This window comes from Lissotriton vulgaris, chromosome 2_1 (genome assembly GCF_964263255.1).
Source record: "Lissotriton vulgaris chromosome 2_1, aLisVul1.2, whole genome shotgun sequence".
In the NCBI taxonomy this organism is placed as follows: Eukaryota; Metazoa; Chordata; class Amphibia; order Caudata; family Salamandridae; genus Lissotriton; species Lissotriton vulgaris.
The window spans coordinates 693,579,275-693,600,358 of NC_141687.1; the positions used below are offsets into that span (position 1 = coordinate 693,579,275).

Below are 21,084 nucleotides of genomic sequence, written 5' to 3' on the forward strand. Positions count from 1 at the left end.
GAACCGTCAAATACAACTGGTGTTGCGGTGGAAAGCCCACCACAACACCCATTGCATGCCCCTTTCACGCTAAACACACACATGTCTTATGTACAAGGCAGCGTTAAGCCAGTGGCTTAACGCTGCCGCTGCCTTTTACATAAGGCAAGGCCCCTATCGCCAAGGGAACATAACAAAAAGTGACGTTCCTGTGGCGATAAGGGCTTGTACATATGCCCCACAGTCTCGTCTACTGTTTTAATGCCCAAAGTTATCGCATTATTTGCTTTTTTTAATATGCGCCCTTCAATTGCTAATTGTTTTTTACATTTATAACGGATACCCATTCACACTGCTCTGTATAAGAAATTTGACTATAACCATAAGGTTCTCGTTTTACCAACCACAGAAGCATGAACAGCTGTGTTGGGCCCGCATATGCCAGCAGCTAGACCTTGCTTCGTGGAGGCATATGTCCGACTTTTGTATATTACAGAAGCTAACGACACCGAACATTACTTCCTTCCTCCTGAATTCTCAGTTTAAAGAAAGTATTTTTTGCTCGCTAGGGATGTTATCTTAACAGTAAGATCCTCCACGGGCATCACATCGTCTACATTTTGATCATGTTATTGAAAGAAAACAAGAATTAATACTTCTGAGCCCCGCGAGCGTGATAAAAGTTGAAAAACACAGGCAATCTGTGTCCTATCTGGAGCTCCCGGCCTAAATATCTACAATGTAGGCAACATTTCTGGAGGCAAATGATGGTTATCGAATCCAGTTTTTCATGAAATCAAGTAATTTATGTGATGCTACTCTGTAATTAAGTGTTTTAAGCCTTTTAAGACTGCATTATAGGTATGCACCCTGAGCATTTCGGGGCAGATTTACAAGCCCCTTGCGCCACTTTTGCGTCACTTTTCCCGTGTTAAAAGTGACGCAAAGTAGCGCAAGGGGCTTGTAAATCTGCCCCTTCATGTTTAAATGGTTTAAATATGAAATGAAAATGCGTTCAGTGCAATTGTAATGGAGCTATTTCTTTCGGTTGATCTAATTTCGCTGTGGAAAAAAAAAGAAAATAAATGGTAACCCATACTAAGGCTCCCCTTTGGGTTTACCTAACGTGCGGGGGCCGGGGCTATTCTGAATGGGGTCAAACCTCATGCAAATGACTCCCCCCCCCCCCCCCCCTCAACTGCTGATGCTGACATTCACATTGGAATTGTAGTTCCGGACATGGGAGGTGAAAAACTGCAATCCAAGCAGCCTTACCCGATATACATTTTGTATTTCCTAGGGGCCACCGGTAAGTGATTTCAGTCCCCCACTCCATTTGAACAGCAGGAGCAAAGGACGCATTTGGATCTAAAACGAACAGCTCAGCCTATTTTGGAGCCCATGCAAAGAGAAAGACTTTCTATATCAAATCCCAGGACGTACAGCCGGCTAAATTTTATACAACAGACAAAAGTTGGCTGGTACCACCTGTCAGCTATAAACGATGTCATCTGTGGTATACAACACTTATATAATAACAAGCATTTGCAATGCAATAGGTCTCGCATTAGGAAAGTTTGAGCTATTGGTATTGTAAATGACAAATTTTTTAGTTATGTGTTGGTTTTAAAAATAGCGAAAGAAATAGCTTTGTCATTTACAACGCCAATTGTTTTAACTTTCGCAAACGTGACCCCTATAGCATTTGTAATGCAATATGTGTTGTATTTACATGGCTTAGATGTATTAATATTACAAATAACAATGGCTTTTATTTTTTTTAATAATGAATACTTAAATAAAAGTTATTGTAATTTATAATGGCAATAGCTTAAACTTTTGTAAATAACTTTTGGGAAGATTATGTTCAGTGTATTTTATTGTGATGAAAATCCAAGAACAGAAGTGAAATATTAACATCTTTTTGTGACATTTGTAATAAATATTTGAATCATTGAGAGAACATATTAGAACCAGTTGTTGTTGAATGGTTGCACAGAGTGATGCTGTGCCGAGTGATATTTTGTGTGCACCCAGCTGAATTACGCACAGCAGAAAATGTCACGCGCCGGTGTCTTACCCCAGCCGAAGAGCAGCGTTGTAACTGGGTCCAGTAGGATTTTAACTCTGTTGCCCTTTTCAGTGACCCTTTCAGCGAACATTTGCACTGCATTTATCACATGTCATTGGTTCCAAGTACACTCTTTCGTAGGGAACACGCTGTGTATTTATCTACTGCCGAGCATAGTTTGATTACTGTTGAATACATGAGGCTGTTTTCTATTTCCAAATTGTAGTCCGTATTATTTGATGATATCGAATAGTTTAAGGGAACCGTGAGATATCAAAATGTACAGATCTAAAGACCGGATTAGAAAAAAAAAAGTCTGTTTGCCCGCCTCCCTGCTCGGGGCCGCGCTGCCATTGGCGGACCCCTGAGGCAGGAAGCCAGGCAACGGGAGAGAAGACTTAGGCCGGGCCAGAAGAAAGAAGGAAGTCCCGCCTGCTGCTGGGCTATGATTGGCTGCCCGCCGGGATGGAGCAAAGAAGCCAAGCCCTCCCGCGGCCAGGGGCTCCCGTGAGCTACGGAAAACCCCGGGGCCGCCCCAGAGAAGAGAAATCCTGCATAGCCGGTGAGTGGGGTCCGGTGCTGGTGTGTGTGTGTGTGTATGTGTATGTGTGCGATTGCGGCGGCGAGGGGAGGGGGGTCTTTGTATGTGTGCGTGCGTGTGTGTAGGTGCGCTGGTGTGTGTGTGGGGGGTCTCTGTGTGTGCGTGTAGGTGCGCTAGTGTGTGTGTAGGTGCGGGGGCGGGGGGGGTGTGCCTGTGTATGCGTGTGGCTGTGTATGCGTGTGGCTGTGTATGCGTGTGGCTGTGATGTGCGCATGCATGAGTGTGGGTGCGCGTGCAAGCAGCTGAATCCAGCCGGAGAGAAGCGCGTGGCACTTTCTTGTCCTCATTCCCCCGAGTTAGCTAGCTATACTTCTCCACCTGGACCGCATCCTTCAGATGCGTATTCCCAGGCTCGACCTAAAAAGGAGCAGTTTAGGGGAAGCTGACACCTAATGACTGTAATGCAATAATCAGCAAAAGCAAAGAGGTCTCAGAACCCCACAGAGCCTGCTCTCTCGGTCACAGCTCTTCAAGGAGATCCAAGTGGAGCATCATTGTTCTGTCGCTGTTTCTTCTTCGGTGTCTGTAGAAACATTCAAAGGTGAAAGTCCACAATTAAATCTTGTAACTGCACACATATGTATATGTGATATGTATATGTGGGTATAATGTCACTGCTTTTAAGAGTGACCACTGTATATATTGAGATTCATGTACTAACCCTAATTCAATAACTGAGTACAAAGCTAGAATCTTCTGTGCTCACGTGAAGACGGAAGGATGTAACTCTACAGTCTCTGAACAGGACACTGTGCAATACTGAATTCAAATCCCGGCGTCCCCACTCGAGCAAACTGTGTGATCCATGGCCCATTGCTTCACTTCACTTTTCCTTAGCCATCCCGTTTGAGAACACATTGAATTAATTCAATACTGGATCTGTGCCTTACAAAAACCTCAGTTATAGAAGGTTAGCATAAATAAACGAATCTTGATTCATGTATAATAAGAATAATACAGGCTGCGTAAACAGAGAACATGGCAAACTGACACATTTTGAGTAACATGCGGCAATGTCACCAGGGCATGGGGTGATACTTGAATGCTTGAAGTTAAAAATATTACTTTCAATAAATGCTGCTTAACTCAGTTATATAATAGTATGCACTTAATTGAGACACTGAGAAATGTTGAAAATATATAACGTTTTATTTTTATGTCAATTTTTTCTTGCTATTGTTCGTCTGATTTACATATTTGGCTGGCTCGGCTCGTGCTCTGGCTCTTAGAGCCACACCAGACCCCTGGCTCGGCTCTTCTCAGGGCTGTCCATGCCCCACCATAAAGGTCGTGTCTTCTCCACCCTTGGTTATGGGGTCTCCCCTCCTTGGTTTGTTAGTGTGCCTGGCAGGTACACAGCGCCTCGCCTGCTCCCGCGCCGCTTCTAGCAGCAGTGTTCAAGAAATGCACCCGGCCCGCGCGCGAGCCCGGGGACTGATCCAATCAGACGTCTGAAAGAGACTCGCAATTAAAAAAGAAAAAACACAAGACGCCGGTAACCGGAGCGCGGTCGCGGAATTCCTGGACAAATTGCCACTGAGTGCTTTGGACGAGCACCTCCCTGCCTGCTCGGCACTGTGACCGGAAGACATAAACTACCCCCTCAACTCAATCCCTGCTTCTTTCCGCCCTTCTTTACTCCCATGTCACTTCCCCTTCCATCCCTTCGTGTAGTCATAAAAGGCAGAGCTCTTGCTCTGATGGTGGGGCATAGAACGGAACTAACGAGGCACATAGAGACGCTCGAGGGGGATATTCTGGAAGATGAAAAGAAACTGTCCCATACTAATGACGATTCAGTTAAATAAACCCTAGAAGCCAAAAAACAGGACTACAGACAGCTTCTGACAGAGGAAGCTAAGGCTAGACAAACAAGCACTGCACGCGCACATTTATAAACAAAACTGGTTAACAGAAACCCACCGATGTTCTAAATCACATTAAAAAGCACACAGAAACACGAAAGAGACGCTCTATGACTGGCTATTTCATACGGATGCATCTTGTCTGCCTGAGAAGCAGCCTTTGTTCTAAACATTTTTATGCAGCGTTTTGCGCCGGCCTGCGACCAGGAAGTCAGGCAGGCCGGGCGGGACAACCGGAAACAGGAAGTAGGAGGGCGGGAGCCTACCCCGCCTCCCACGGAAGAGCCGCGATTGTTTGGAGCACCGGAGCAGGCAGGAGCCTACCCTGCGCCCCGGTGCCGAAGAAGGGAAGAAGAGTCTTGCTGCCGGTGAGAGCCGATGCACCAAGGAAGCCGGTGAGTGGGGCTTCGCCTTGTTGCTGGGCTGCGAGGGCGGGGGGGCATGTGTGTGCGCGCGCGCGCGCGTGCCGCGGCGGGCTGTGTATGAGCGTGCGTGTGTGTGTGTGTATGTGTCCTGGAGTCTGTGTGTATGCGTGTGTGTGTGTGACTGTGGGGGGGGGGTTGCCTGTCTGGGTGCCTGCGTGTCTGTCTAAGTGTAAATGCGTGTGCGCGTTTGTGTGCATGCATGCGCGTTAGGCTGACTTGCTGGGAGTATGGGAGGGAAGTGCACGGCGCGGCGCAGGACGGAACGTGCGCGTTCGCGCACCCAAATCTGCTCGTGACAGTTTCTTGTCCTCCATTCCCCCGTGTCCGATAGCTATAAGTCTCTGACCCTGGACGCATCCTTCGGATGCGAATTCCAGGGCGAGACCTAAAAAACGAATTATACGTTTTTGATGCCTGTAATACCCATGAGAACAAAAGGTGAGAATGCTTCTACATCGGTTTAATATGATCAGTGCCCTCATGGGTAATAGTAGTAACAAAACGGATTAAGAAACATATTTGTGCTTCACTTCTGTCTAGAGATTTTACAACAATGTCCCAGGGAACTACTCTTAGAATTAACACTCTACTTATGACCAGTGGCCAAGAAGGCATATACATTTCAAAATTCTAACTGGTAATAAAAATAAATTAGATTTAATGTTCCCTCTGAGTCCAATGAGGAAAAATATTTGTTTCTGACCAGATAGATTATTAAAGGGTGAGATCTGAAAGAAACAGAAAGACTGAAGAGGGGAAAGAATGAGAGACAGAGGTTTCAACCATGAAAAATCTTGGTGTGTGACCTGAACATCCAAGATGGGATAATGGAATATCGAGATCTGAGAATATTGAGGGCAAAATGTTAAATCCAAAATATCAAAAGGTAATTAAGAATAGATTTTCTATATCTAACTACACATATATGCACAATTGGGGACATGTTCTCATAAATCAATAATCAACCAGCAGACACAATAAATTGTTGTCAAGCCCATTGCTAATCTTTTAATGTAAAGAAAGTACTTTAATCACACAATAAGTAGGACACAATGCCATTAGAGGAATGTGATACAGAGATACCATCCTGCTCAGGATGTCAAGCGCTACACCCCACTAAGACCACTCTAACGCGCTCCAGTGCTACCCAGGGCCTGAGTCCCTGGCATCTATTTAAAACAAGCTGATGGCTAGACTGAGGTTCAGTCACCCCCCAACAGTTTATTTCTCTTTTGCATTCCATGCAATCTTCTGTTTGGGAACAACATTAGTCAATGTGTGAGGCCTTGCCTGATTCTCTGACTCTTGCCCACACCAAGTAATTTTATCCTAAGGTAGCCTCCTTGAGGCAGATGGACTGCTGATGGGTAAGGGATGGACATTGTAAGAAATGTGGCTAATAGTTTAGATGGGGTGGAAGCCACAGTCTAATAATAAACACAATTTTGTCAGGATGAACTACAAAAGTGACTAAATAAACGTATACTTAATGATCCGGTAGCTTGGTGTAAAAGCAGTCAGGCTTAACTTAGAAGCAATGAGTAAAGTAATTATGCAGCATACAGACAAAAATAAAGTAAAAACACAACACGCGAGAAATCCTAAACTAATTTAGGAAAATAAAGTACATTTTGGTAAATACAATGATTCCAAATGACAAAAATCCAACCATTAGAACCAGAGATCTTCAATGTTAAACCTTTCAGTGAAAATAGCACCTAAAAATGCAAAGAACCATTCGTGGTTGAGGTTAATTTTGTTACTTTGTGGTTGGCCCTCACAAGGGTTCTGGTCGTTGCCTGAGAAGGGCTTCTACCCGCCTCCCCAATAACTCAATGTCTTACAATACTGATTCATTGTTCTTTTTGTGTGTTGATGGTACATGATTGTCTAGCCCAAATCAACTCTCTGAGTCAGCTTCAGGTCACTTTGGGTCATTACCCCGAGATTCAAGTACTCAAAGAAATACTTGATCCCCAGTTTGACGGACTTAAGTATGGATACTCCATGGACACCAAACGAGAAAGACGTCCCAATGACACAATTGTGGACTCATAATTACTGACTGCCCTCGGACATACTGAACCAGATTTCACAAATACAATAGGAAGAGGTTTTGCATAGTGTACTCGTTGATCAAAACAATAGGAAGGGAGTTTACATTGTGAATTCCTTGCAAAACACCATAGAAAGGAGTTTTATAGTGTCAGCTCTGTGACAAATACAACAGGTACGGGTTTTACAATGTGATCACTCTGACTACTTCAATAGGAAGGGATTTTGCTCTGCCAATTCTCTCAAATTCACAATACGATCAGGTATCACATTATGAACTCTGACAGATGCAACAGAAAATGGTTTTACATGGTGAACTCTCTCACAAACATAGTAGGATAGGGCCTTAGAATGTGAGCTTCAGAATGCACATCATGGGAAGGGGCTTTATATTTTGAAATATCTGACCATTGCAATAGGAAGGGGATTTACATTTTAAACACTCAGGTAAATGCAATAAGAATGGTTTTAACACAAATGTAATTTTTTTTAGTCTGGCACTGGAAAATACTTGAAATTTCCAGAGAGAGATTCAGGGTTAATTTCAATGCACGTTTGCAAAATGTTCATAGACCACATAGTCATTATTATTTACATTCATGTTAAAATAAACACACTTTCTTTATTGATTATTGGTGTCATGATAAAGGCAGTATTCCTCTCATTTTACACTGTGAACAACTTGACAACTTCTGTGGACTTTACTGTTTTGATTGTAAAATTTGTAATAGTTCCAATAGGCCCATGTAGGAGCTGCTCATGTTGAGGATTAACTACTGTTGATATTTACATTGAAGTATTGTACCTCAAAGACGATGGGGGAAGACTATATATAAAGGGTGAGTTCACACTTATGATATTTGTTTAGGTGTGTGAAATAAACCGTCTTTCAATCTGTGAAGCACTGATTTGTAATTCCACCTGATTTTTTTTTTTATATATTTGTCTTTTTGTGTATAGTAATTAGTTTTGTGTGCATTTAAGTACTTTTCATTTTTAAAGAAAAATATTGCTCAATTCTTCGTTTTAACCCAAAACACCCCAAAATGTCATCCTTGGACTGCATGTCTCCATCAGGTTCTACATTGAGAACTGTTTGACAAATGCTCTTGAAAAAGGGAATATATTGTGGACTCTCTGACAAATTTAAGAGGAACCCTATTACATTGAAACTACGTAACAAGTGCTATAGAAACAACTTTCCTCAATAATTTTCCTAAACAAACAGCATGCACAGAAAATATACATTGGTCAACACTGAGAGACCTACTAACAGAGAGCTCTAGTTCAAGTTGCGCTAGAGAGGTTTTATTATTGTGTACATTTGTCATTTTAGGTTCACTGTTAGTTGTATATTAATTGAAGTACGTATTCTTTTGTAAAAGTAAAAACAGTGGACACAAATTTATTAAGAACTAATGTTCACTGTTATTGGGCTATTTAACCCATTTAGTTGTTATCATTCGCTCTTTTGGCTTTAATTTCCTTAACTATTCAATCCTTGATTTAGCAAGCTGGTAGTAACATTTAAAAGGTAAGTGCAGATAAAACAAAGGTTTTGTGTTTAGGGAATTAGCCACACACCTGGACCTCCGTTAAGCGGCAAGTGGCTCTTGGTCCACCATCAACCCCTGTTTCTATGACCAAATATGTTAGTGTTACACTCAATACTGATCTTACCTTCTGTCCACATATCAAAAAGATACCTGGTCCTTGTTATTCCATTTTGAAGAGTTTGAAGAAAATGATTCCTTTCCTCTGAGTCAAAGGGGGGAAGTTGGTAATTTAAACAGCTATTTCATTCTTTTTGGATTATAGTCTTGCTTGGTTAGTCTAACTTTCTTTGCTGTTGCTTTCAGATTGCACAAATGGCGTCTTCTACGTCTGTTACTAACTTTACCCCTGCACACTTCTTTTAAATCACGATTGGACTTCTTCCACAGGTTTCTAGAGAATAAATTAATGTTATTTACGTCACTTTGCTTGGTGCATGAGGCACACACCAGTGCATGTCTTCCATATTTCAGATCTCTGCCTCAGCCCCATGTGCCTTTTCACATGCTTAGTTCCTCCTCTTCTTATGCACTTTTGGCTGTGCCTGTGTTCCATCACACCAGAGCAGGCAGACTTCTTCCTTGGTTGTAACTCCTATACCAAGCACACCAGAGGCAAAAGACTCTGCCCATGTGAGTGTAGGACTAGCGGTGTGCCCTTGAGAGTGAAGCACATTAAAGCCAAACCTAATAGCATTGCCGATGCTTGTTATGTAACTGCCGGCAAAATAATTAGAAAACATCATCAAACATTAACATGGAGGAAAAATCATAACAGAAAAAGAATTAAAAAACAGAAGAGTGTATTAGAGCTGTCTAAACGACTCTTGTGCCTCAGCTAAAGCTGTAGACTAAAGCCAAATGAGTTGAAGTCCCACATAAATGTGAATGTCATACTAGGGTATCAATCAATTAAAGTGCTTCAATTTGTCCTTTCCAAAGGTGTCAGAGTCTAGCAGAAAATAATGTACGCATACGAACCGGAAACATGGGCGCGAGAAGAAGTACCACAATTGTACACTTGTACGTAAATGTACATGCCTTTGTGAATCAGCAAAAACGTCCAACTCACTCTTAGTAAAAGTATAAAGAAGGCCAAGTCATTTCTATTCTACTAATTGTATACAGATACTCCCTGAGTAGTAAAATTTTAATCCCATTTCATATGTTATAGGGCTAATTCTTGAAGGCATTTTAAAGTACAGAACAGAGTACTACAGAAGTTTTACTTTGCATATTCCACAATACCGATGTTAATATGCCCCTAACTTGAAAGACAATTGAAATAAGATTGAATACAAATTCTTGTGTGCGCTAATTTGGCAAAAAATCCAGTAGGTGGTAAATCTGTGAGGGTATACGGTGAGCGGTATATTGATGCTAAACGCCACATGACACTGATGAGAAAACATTCTGCTACTTTGCACACTAAACTCCACCAGAACCATAGCATTTAACTGTGTGCCAACAGCAGCTGAGACACTTCGCCCGAAGTCTATTTTTCCAGACATTATGTTTCATTTGGCTGAAAGGGTCACATGACAGCTGCGAACGAACGCCTTGAGGGTTGTTACTCCCTCCAGTTGACACTGACAGGCTGAGCGACTCCAATACCGCCGAATGAAAAAAAAAACCTTCTTTCCATTACATCATCCAGCCAGTATTGGGGGAGGGGGCACAGCTGGTGGCAGCCGCAGCACCATCTGCTTTCTTCTTAAAGTGCGCGCCAGTTCACACAGCAGCCTCTACCCTTCTGTAATAAAGCAGATTATGAGAGGAATGCATCAAACCTCCTGCCTCTTATGCATTACTAGGAAACAGACCAGTTTACCACAGAATACGTTTGCTCGTATGAGAAATCAGCCAATTCCAACTCGTTGCTGTGCACGCCGAGAAAGTCCAGGCTGCACTTTGCTGCAAGTGCACGCTATGTAATAATCACGGCCATCTGCCTCTGGCAACTTTGGAAGCCAAAACTGCAACTGCGCAGTCAGCAGAATTTAAACAAACTACAACAAAAGACTGGAGTTGCTGCCAGAATACAATATTAGCTGGAGGAAGTCGGGAAGAGAAGGCGAAAACAACACGATAGTCGTAGTTGCTGTGCATAGACGTCCCCGTGCCTTGACAGCAACAAGTTTACAACCGCACACTATATTAATCGAAGCTCAAACACATTGCACCCATCTGTCCATTAAATGCTAGGAGGCCCAACTTTGCTCCGAGTTATAACAATATGTTTTCAGCTATATTTTTAGTATTGCCCATAAAAATGCACATTCCGGTGCCCCCATGATGAAGCCTCTGAGACACTTTTCCTCACAATTTCCATTTAAGAAGATTGCAGTCATTTAAGCATCTCACAGACACATTTAAGAGCCACTCATGTTTTACTGCGACACACAATGTCTGCTGTGTCGAAGCCAATTGCAACAGACCTACCATACATCTTGCCCTCATCGGATAGGATGATTTTCCTTCGGCCGCATGGTGGGTAGATGGCTAGCGCTTCCTGGAAGCTCTGTTCAATGTCAGGGCTCCAGACGCCCTCTGCGTCATTGTCCATGGGCTTGTCCGCAGAGTCGCTCATCCGCTCTATGTCCTCGCCAGGACTTTCACTGCCGCTCCAGCTGCTGGGGTCCATGTCGGAGGTGGGGCTCTCCAGGCCAAAGCCAGGAGCCTTCAAAGAAATGGAACCTAAGACACAAGCATATTAAAATACATGTTAGTACTTCGACATGTTTTCAATGAGAGTCAGCATTGGTTTTAGGGTAGTAGTTAAAGTAAGTTCACTAAGCATCGAGCTGATCCAGGCACTAAAAACATAAACATATGGAAGACTGGAACACGTATGTTATGGCCCTCAGTATTGGTGGACAGAGTTTAGTCTGATGTTTACCACACTCAATAAAGTCATACTCCATAGCGGTTGAAATTTATTGGCTGTGGTACAGCACAATTTTGGTTCCAGCTTTATACTGCACAAATGGATAACCTAAACATCTTAAAACTTGGCTTTTCAAGAAGTAGTCGCGCATCAGAGTCCTGCCACATATTCCTTCAGCGCAGGGACACTCTTAATGAGTAGCTGTGCGCTATACTAAATCCTTTTCATTCATTCATTCATTCATTCATTCATAAACTAGCACTTAGCTTCCTGTTTGACCCAACAACAATTGGTATGAAATGTTGCACTTGACATCATTATTGAAGTGCATTCACTATAGAATTAAGAGATTTCATACATAACACTGTGTGCCTTAACCATATTAAATGAGGATTTCTTTGAAAACTTGATGTATAAACCATCCTCACATATTTAGAAAATGATTGCTCTGGAAACGATAAAGAATTTATGTAATATGTGCGCTAATGTTACAAATATTATTTAATATAAATTGTAGTTCTAGCCATACTTACATATGCTTATCAAATATTTACTGTATACCACATGCAATATGAAACTAATGTACTGACAAGGTTATATTCATTTGTGTTTAAACGTGCACACATATATTAAATGTGGCAATTGATTTAACATTTTAACTTTGCTTTGAGTAGGCCTCTTTTCCATTTTGCATAAAATACTGTTTTCTGTTTCTGCTGTAATGAATTTTCCCTTGCAGGTATTCGCACGCATTGCTAGTTTGAAGATAGATACAACACTGTATTAGCGATAGACAGGGAGCCTGAGAATATGACCTGGAGGAAAGAACATGAAGAGCCAGAGCATTAACTGAAGATTCCTATTCAGCAATGTTTCAACATGGCTTGGTTGAGCAAGGACGATGCCGTTCCCGTGTTCAATGTGGGTATTTTGCCAGTGTTTCAGTCTACAATGTGTGAATGGAAAAGGAAAATGGAACCCCTGATGATGCGAACAGAGGGTTTAGGGTAGTGTTGTAGTGTATGTGTAGTGTAGGGGGTAGTGTTTTAGGGTTTAGGGTAGTGTTGTAGTGTACGTGTAGTGTAGGGGGAATTGTTTTAGGGCTTAGGGTAGTGTTTTAGTGCATGTGTAGTGTAGGGTAGTGTATTAGAGTTTATGGAGGTGTTGTAGTGTATGTGTAGTGTAGGGGTAGTGTATTAGGGTTTAGGATAGTGTTGTAGTGTATGTGTAGTGTAGGGTAGTGTTTTGGGGGTAGGAGGTAGTTTGTAAAGGGTTATAGGGTATTGCTGTAGTTAACCGATATTTTGTAGGGGGTAGTGTTATAGGGTTTAGGATAGTGTTGTGTAGTGTAGTAGGGTAGTGTTATAGGGTTTGGGGTAGTGTAGTAGTGTATGTGTAGTGTAGGGTAGTGTTTTAGGGTTTAGGGTAGTGTAGTAGTGTATGTGTAGTGTAGGGGTAGTGTTTTAGAGTTTAGGGTAGTGTTGTAGTGTATGTGTAGTGTAGGGGGTAGTTTGTAAAGGGTTTTAGGGTAGTCCGGTAGTTAACCAATATTTTTTTAATTAATTACCCACTCAAATCCCCTATTTCCCTGGCATCCCGTCCCAGTGGTTAGGTTACAAATAAAATAATAAATAAATAAAAACACTTTGTATGCGTAGTAAAAACATGCGAAGTAAGGTACCGCTAAGAAAAGCAAATTCTAATGTTATTACTAATTTTGCGAAGTAATGACATGCGTACTAAAAAAATGCAAAGTAAATGCTTTTGTGAAGTAAAAACCGCAAAGTAAAAGCATGCTATGTAAATGCATGCTAAGTAACATCATACAATCGCAATAAACTACATGCATTACAATATAATAATGGGGGGAAAATTGAGATTTCGGTCCTTACTGCACCAACATCTGCATGTCCCTAGCAATTTTAGGCAGGAGTGGCATGCCAAAATTAACCTAGGGGAAACTGTACCGGTGCAGTCTTTGTCACAAAACTCAGAATGACAAAATGTTTGCGTGTACCCAATTTAAGCGACCAATATTAATGATCAACTACAAAGAAAGACTGCACACTAATTGGACTGATAAAGAATATCAAAGTAAGCAAACACATGTACTTAATGAGGAGATTCCTTCAACTTGCTGTCGGGCATCGAATCACCCTCAATACAAAATCCCAGCATGATCCAGTCATTTAATTTTTCCTGATGTAGTTTCTGCCACCTTTTTCCAAATTAACTGTTGAAACTTACCACTTGACAGTGGCCACCGATCCCCTTCCTTGCTATTGCCCAAAATATTTCAAGTAAAAAAGAGGATTATAAGACTTTGTTACTTTACGCAGATGTATGGGCATGAAAGCACCATATAGTATTGTGTACCTTTTTTATGTCAGAGTTTTGACAGTGCAGCTGTCAAACAGACCTATTGCTAACAAGATATCTATATATATATATGCCTGAAAGCTATCGTGCACGCTGCTGTGAATAAAGCACTGACCTGGTAAGCCCCGTGAGTGTGGTGCGTTCTTTGAACGAGGAGCCTTCATATTTTAACGGACCCACCGCCGTTTTCACCGCACCCACCCTGAAGAGTGCAGAAGGCGCTTTGGTGGACCCAGGAGCCTAGCAGCAGCACTGCATATGCCCAGCACCGCCATTGAGACACCCTGATACGGAGCCGCCAAACGGCAGCCATCCAGGCTGTTAAGATTGCGCGAATAGTCCGCTCCTTACTCCGATCAACAGGATGCCTCGTGGTTGGCGAGGGGGTGCCCTGTGAGTGTTTGAAGACAGCGGCTTAGGGCATCAACGGGAGACACCACATGCAAATTGATTGCTGGACTACAACTCCCATGAGACACTGCGGCATAAGCCTAGCCTGCAATGAGGCGTGTCATATAAAATGGACTTGTTTGCTTCACTTAAAGTATTGCTCGTCTTTTCCCTGAAGAAGAAGGCAAGACCTTCGAAACGCGTCGGACTGCATACAAGACGAACTTTGGTCCCTGAATACATCAGAGACTCTCTACTGTGCCTGAAAGCTATCGTGCGCGCTGCTGTGAATAAAGCACTGACCTGGTAACCCCTGTGAGTGTGGTGCGTTCTTTGAACGAGGAGCCTATATATATATATATATATATATATATATATATATATATATATATATATATATATATATATATATATATATATATATTACGCTCAAAGAACTTCTCCGTAGTATAAAAAGAAGAGAGCAGCACTCCGGGGAATTACTAGGCAGCGTGCAGTTTATTTAGCACAAACAAACGTTTCGGCAAAAAGCCTTCGTCGGTGTCACAACCCATAATCCAAAACACACCTTAAATGAAATCATGTGATGATTCATGGACATCAACAAGGGACTGAACCCTCAGCAGTACCATAAGCGCCATCTTAGAGTGGTTTTCTAAGAATCAAAACCATACAGATATAAACCATGGATTGGTTAAATCAAATAGGCAGAGGGCAAAATTCGATAATGCATTCCAATGATTATACAAAAGAAATATAGCCGTGGATCGGCTGGGGTCCCTTGAGTGAAGAGAATAAACAAATTCATGACCACATACAATAAAGTGCTGAAAATTATACATAAATATGTGCAAAGAGGAAGTGGCCTACTTCATATCAGCAGTCAAGGCGAATATTATTAGGTGCTATAAATCCACCCTGAATAAATAGTAAAGGAAAAGTTAATAAATCCTACAACACAGCAAAACAAACAGCCGGACGTCCATCCAGCGGGATACATTCACAGCAAGCTGTATACAAATGATCACAACTGTACAGAGGAGAATGGTCATATTCATGAGATCCATCCAATCAAAAACCTGATTAATGTAGAGAGTGATCAAGGTCAAAATATATACACAAACATACAGATACTAGCACAATCTAAGAGGAGTGAGATTCCGATACGAGACGTATAGTATATATACAATATCCTGTTCCATATAGTCTAAGCACACTATATACACTAAATACATATTTACTTTTTCATCAATTGACCATACTTACAAACAGTTATGCATAGTATTATAACGTACAGATAATCTAAAGGCAAGATGGAATATCAGGTGATAATGACTATGTACTCCTATTCAGCCCTTCATTTTCCCAAATGGACCACCATGTCCTCACCACTATTCATACCTTTGGGGAACTTGGTAGACAGATCAATTATGTATCTAGACTCAAGGCGTCTGAGCCTTCTTAGCCTATCTCCACCCCGTGGATTGAATGGGACATGGTCCAAGCCAAAGTAGCGTAATTTCGTTCTATCCTTTTTGTGGTGTTCGGCAAAATGCCTCGCTACTGGGTACGCGGGGTCCACCTTTTCGATCGCCCTCTGATGTTCGAGCACTCTCAGTTTAAGTTGGTTGATGGTACTACCAATATATCTGAGACCGCATGGGCATATAAGACAGTACACAGCATAGGTGGTGCTGCAGGTAATGAACTTATTGATTTTCTTGGTCCTACCAGCATCAGGAATATCATATTGCAGAACCCTACGACTGTTGCTACAAGCTTTACACTTCCCACATGGGAAAAAACCACTCATAGTTTTCAAGGTGTTGGTATTGCTTTGAGTGGGTAAGGGTTCTAGATGGCTGTGTACTAACACATCTCCCAGAGACCTCGCCTTGCTAAAGGTCACCAGAGGATGCGCGGGCAGATCCTCTCTGAGTACTTCGTCTGTGAGCAAGATGTGCCAATTTTTGCGCATCAGGCTCCTCAGTCTATCAGCACCTGCAGAGTAAGGGGTGATCATTCTAAAGACATTCCCAGTGTTCTTATCTGGCGTCCTTACTTTCTCAGCTAATAGATCAGCTCTCGGAATCGTTCTCACTTTTTTCAGTGTGTTGGACAAAAGTGGCTCATCATAGCCCCTGAGTCGGAAGCGAGAAAGGCATTCCGAGGCAGCCGCCTCGAAATCCTTATCTTGGGTGCTATTTCTTTTTATCCTCAAGAGTTCACCGTACGGGATACTCTTGACGAGCTTAGGTGGGTGGGCACTATTAGCAAACAGAATAGAATTTCCCGCTGTCTCTTTGCGATAAAGAGACGTTTGGACTCGGCCATCCTCGATGTGAACCCGCAGGTCCAGATAGTGAGCTGCCACTCCACTAATAGTACCAGACAGGTGCACATTGTAGATGTTGTCATTGAGAATATCAATGTATTTTCTGGCCGATTCCTCTGTACCCTGCCACACGATGAACAAGTCATCTATGTAGCGGTACCAATGTACCACTTTCCCACTTTCACCCTCTTTGTCATAGCTCCTGGGCACATGCTCCTCCCACCAGCCGACGAACAAGCTCGCATAGCTGGGAGCAAAGCATGTGCCCATCGCTGTTCCAGAGGTTTGTCGGTATAGACTATCTTCGAACAAAAAGATGTTGTTCTCCAAACAGAATTGCACAAATTCTATTAACATCACATTATGTTGCGCAAACCGAATGGGACGTTTGTTTAGATAGTATTCAACAGCAGATAGTCCATGTCCATGCTCAATGATGGTGTATAGGCTGGTAATATCCATCACTAAGAAAAGATAATCATCTTGCCAATCCATATTGTCCACTCTCTTTAAAAAGTCCTTTGTATCTTGGACATAAGAGTCCAGACCCAAAACCAGAGGGAAGATATAGTTGTCTACAAATTTGGACATATTCTCTGTTAGCCCACCGATAGATGCCACAATCGGTCGGCCAGGAGGAGTGACGTTGTTCTTATGTAGTTTCGGTAAATGATAAAAAGTAGGTATCATTGGATTACTACTTCTTAAGAAGATGTGTTCGTCTTTGTCAAGCATAGAGAGGTTGTACCACTTAAAGATCAAATTATCATATTCCCTAATACTTGCATCATACAGATCTTTAGTCGTGATGACATAGTATTTTGTATCCGAAAGTTGCCTCATTGCTTCTTGGTAATAATACTCCCTTGTCATTAAGACGACATTACCTCCTTTATCCGAGGGTTTTATAATTGTTTGTTTGTCGCTTAACAGTTCCTGCAAGGCTTTCTTCTGGGATTGAGTGATGTTACTGGGAATAGAGTGGGAAACCTTTCTTTCTTTGACCAACTCCATCATCATGGCTTCAGAGAAGGCATCAATTGCATCCCAAGGGGATTGAGGAATGAACGTTGAGAGAGGTTTAAACTGACTCCCATCTCTTTCTTGTTCAATACCTTGGGCCACTGCCCTCTCTGCCATGTTCATTGCCGAAATGTCCGTGTCAACATTTTCACTCCTGAGAGCTTCCATGGCTTCAATGCAGGACATGTCCCGGCCAATCAAGATGTCAGTAGCTGTTATCCTGAGCCCAGGTTTGGACATACCTTTAATGTGTGGTCTTAATTTAAAATGTTTGTGTAACTTTAGTTTTCTGGTAAACTTGAAAAGATCGATCTTGGTTTGTGTGAATTCGAGGTCCGTATTAGGGCAGAAGGAGAGCCCAAGGCTGAGGAGCTCTTCTTGTTCATCGGTCAGGAGTTTATTTGTGAGGTTTACCACTGTAAGGCTGCTCCCATTATCGTGCTGTTCTTCTCCAATTCTTACTTCTTCGTTTTGCGATATGACCGTGTTTGGGGTTTTGTTTTGCCCTTTCCTCTTCCTTTTGCCGCCTCCTCCGGCTCTTCTAGTCCTCCTTCTTCTTGTCGTTCCGGAGGCTTGTGCATGGGAACTACCCAGAGTTCTCTCCTTCTTTTTGACATAATTTATGTGTCACTCTATGCCTGCAAGGGTATTGTTTTGACTTATACTGGGTGCTCCCTTGTGTCTGGACAAAGCTAAAACTCTCTGAAGAGCTGTAATGACAGTGAAACACGTGTCAGGGGTTGCTTTTATTCATTTCAGGTTGGCTTAGATGATATTTTACCAATTCAAAGCTGTAATATTGTGCCTGGAGTGATAAATGGCTTTTGTCATGTTACAGCTTGGCGTGGATAGCACTGTGCTAATCCTATGCTTAAAGACTTTGCTGTAAAACTGGCAAAAGATTTTGTCCATTTCTATCTCGGCGTGGATAGCACTGTGCTAATCCTATGCTTAAAAACTTTGATAGAAACGAAGACATTTGAGGTGAGCAAATTTAGAGTGTCGCTGGTGTTGAGGGTGCTCTATGTAGGAGCTGCCTTCCACCTAAACTTGGGAACTACCCAGAGTGTGTGTGTGTGTGTGTGTATATATATATATATATATATATATATATATATATATATATATATATATATATATATATATATATATATATATATATATATATATATATATATATATATATATATATATATATATATATATATATATACATATATATACATATATATACATATATATATAGAGAGAGAGAGAGAGAGAGAGTCAGCTTGGGTCTACCTCTTTTAAAATGTTGTCTTTAATCGATCAGTCTCTTTCAGCCACTGGCTTGAAACTTTGTAATTCACATCTTGGCATAAGCAAGTGGAGTATTAGTTTCTCACCATATGCTTCTGGCTGTTTGGATGCATCCTTCCACATCTACTCAAGTGCTTCAACTGAACTTTCCAATGAACTGCTTTACAAATGTAGTTCTCTCTATCCACTCTATGTTACTTCCTGTGTCCCATTCTAATGTACTAAAGCAGTCAGTGATAAACCCCAAAATATATGCTTGTTTCTTCTTGCTTGAAAAAAGTGAGAGAACAGCAAGGACAAAGAAAGAGGTTGAATGAAGACTATTGCCTTTTTCCTTCTAAAGTCAGAAAAAAGTTAAATGAACTGCATCGGAAAAACCAAAATGACAATGATTTTAGGATTTTCTAATTGTGAGACATTCAAAGCCGCAAAAACATGTTGTACAGATCTTCTCTTTTATCATTGCCTGGAACATTACACTTGCGTTTCATTAAATACTCAGGCTGGGTGTGCTAAATATTTCACCCTTCTTAAACAAGGGAAACATAGACGGTATTTAGAGTAGAATGCAGATTTTGGTGCCATAAGCACCAAAATCTTCATGTTATTACCCCAAAACTTGTGACAGGTATTATTTATTGCATCCAATATATAACAAATCCTGTGGTATTGTTATTTCTGAGGTGTTATTAATATCACCTTGATTCTGACAAACTGTGAATCAGGGCCTCGAAGTCGGAACTCTAGTATTTAAAATGCAAAACTAAGAGTAACCACAAGTTTTTAAAACTGTAGAACTACATTTTACTCACTGATAATCTTTTTTAGATCCAGGAACGACTCCACAAAAGGATAATTTTCTGGTCCATAGTAAAAATGTTTTACTATGAATCTAGTGTTATACAAATATAAATGTCACAACTGCAACATCAGAGGAAACCTCTTGTTCCTAAGTGTATGGCGATGATACAAGATCCATCTGAACTGTGAAGCAGGTCGATGAAACCAGTCCGCCGAAGCCACGCCTAAGCCAAGCCCGTCTGCGCCCGTCTGCGCCCGTCCGCGACCGGACACGGCCAAGGGCCACCCCCCCTGGCCCGGCCACCTCTATAAAGTGGAGTCGTAACGAGCTTGTAAAACTGTCTACCATTGTTTGCAATCCTGCTCTCCATACTATTCAGGCAGGGGTGGAAACTGGCTGTAGACATTGTCAATTTCAATTTACTACGTCCATAGCCGATACCCCAGGCTGCTCTACCCTATCCTGCGGCTTACTCAATGTAAGATCACTACGACGCCATAAATTCGACATCCACGACCTATTAGTCGATAGACAACCGGACCTGATATTCCTCACAGAAACGTGGCTAGATGGTCAATCTGACCCCGACATCATCCAGGCATTACCGCAAGAATACCTGATGACAAGGTTGGACAGACCTGATGGCAGAGGTGGAGGCATAGCTATTGCATTTAAACAGCAACTCGCCTGCCAACTGGAACAAGTCCACATGGCAGATTGCGAGGCCGGCGTCTTCACCATAAAAGTCAATGGGGGGACCCGGTGAAGGGTTATCTAATCTACCGCCCCCCAGGCCCCCAGGCAAGGTTTAAAAATAACTTAATAGAAAGTGTCACTGAGATGGCGTTGAGGAGAGATAAGTTCCTATTACTAGGGGACCTAAACATGCACTTAGAGGACCAGACGGACAAAGGAGCTATGGAGTTTTGTCAAGAACTCCAGGCCTTACAATTAGAGCTAAAGGGCCAGCTCCCTACTCATCAGCACAACCATCTGCTCGACCCAGTGTTTGCTAACTGGGAGGATGTTACAACGGTTCCCCCCGTGCCTCTCCCCTGGACCGATCATTTCCTGGTACCATTTGCAATCTCCCTCCCAAAACACAAGGTGATAGACCCCTCCCCCCTCAACTACCCCAGGCGTAATTGGGCCAGGTTCTCTCTACCTGACTTCAACGCAGCCCTTATGGCAGAGGGCCCCCCTGGAGGCGACGACGCGGATACGGCAAACAAACTGCTCAACGCTCGTATTACAGCGGCCCTTGACCTTACGGCCCCCCTGGGCCGTCCAAAGGTGGGTGGTTGCAAACAGAGAACGGCACCCTGGTTCAATGAGGAACTACGGAGTGCCAAGAAGAACTGTAAACGGGCAGAAAGGCAGTGGCGGTCAGCCTATGACAGCCTAGTAAGAGAAAAATACC

General features: G+C 42.3%; 1 protein-coding gene across 6 annotated transcripts in view; it reads right to left on the reverse strand.

Moving 5' to 3' along the window:
- Nucleotides 1-21,084, reverse strand: part of TEAD1 (TEA domain transcription factor 1) — a 414,947-nt gene that overhangs the window by 280,786 nt on the left and 113,077 nt on the right. For 4 of the 6 annotated variants that reach the window (XM_086955930.1, XM_086955932.1, XM_086955931.1 and 1 more), the window contains one exon: nucleotides 10,988-11,246. In XM_086955930.1, the coding sequence (XP_086812056.1) occupies nucleotides 10,988-11,193 (206 nt within the window). In that variant the 5' untranslated portion in view covers nucleotides 11,194-11,246. The remainder of the gene's footprint in view (nucleotides 1-10,987; nucleotides 11,247-21,084) is intronic. The other 2 variants (XM_086955933.1, XM_086955929.1) reach the window with 1 other exon arrangement.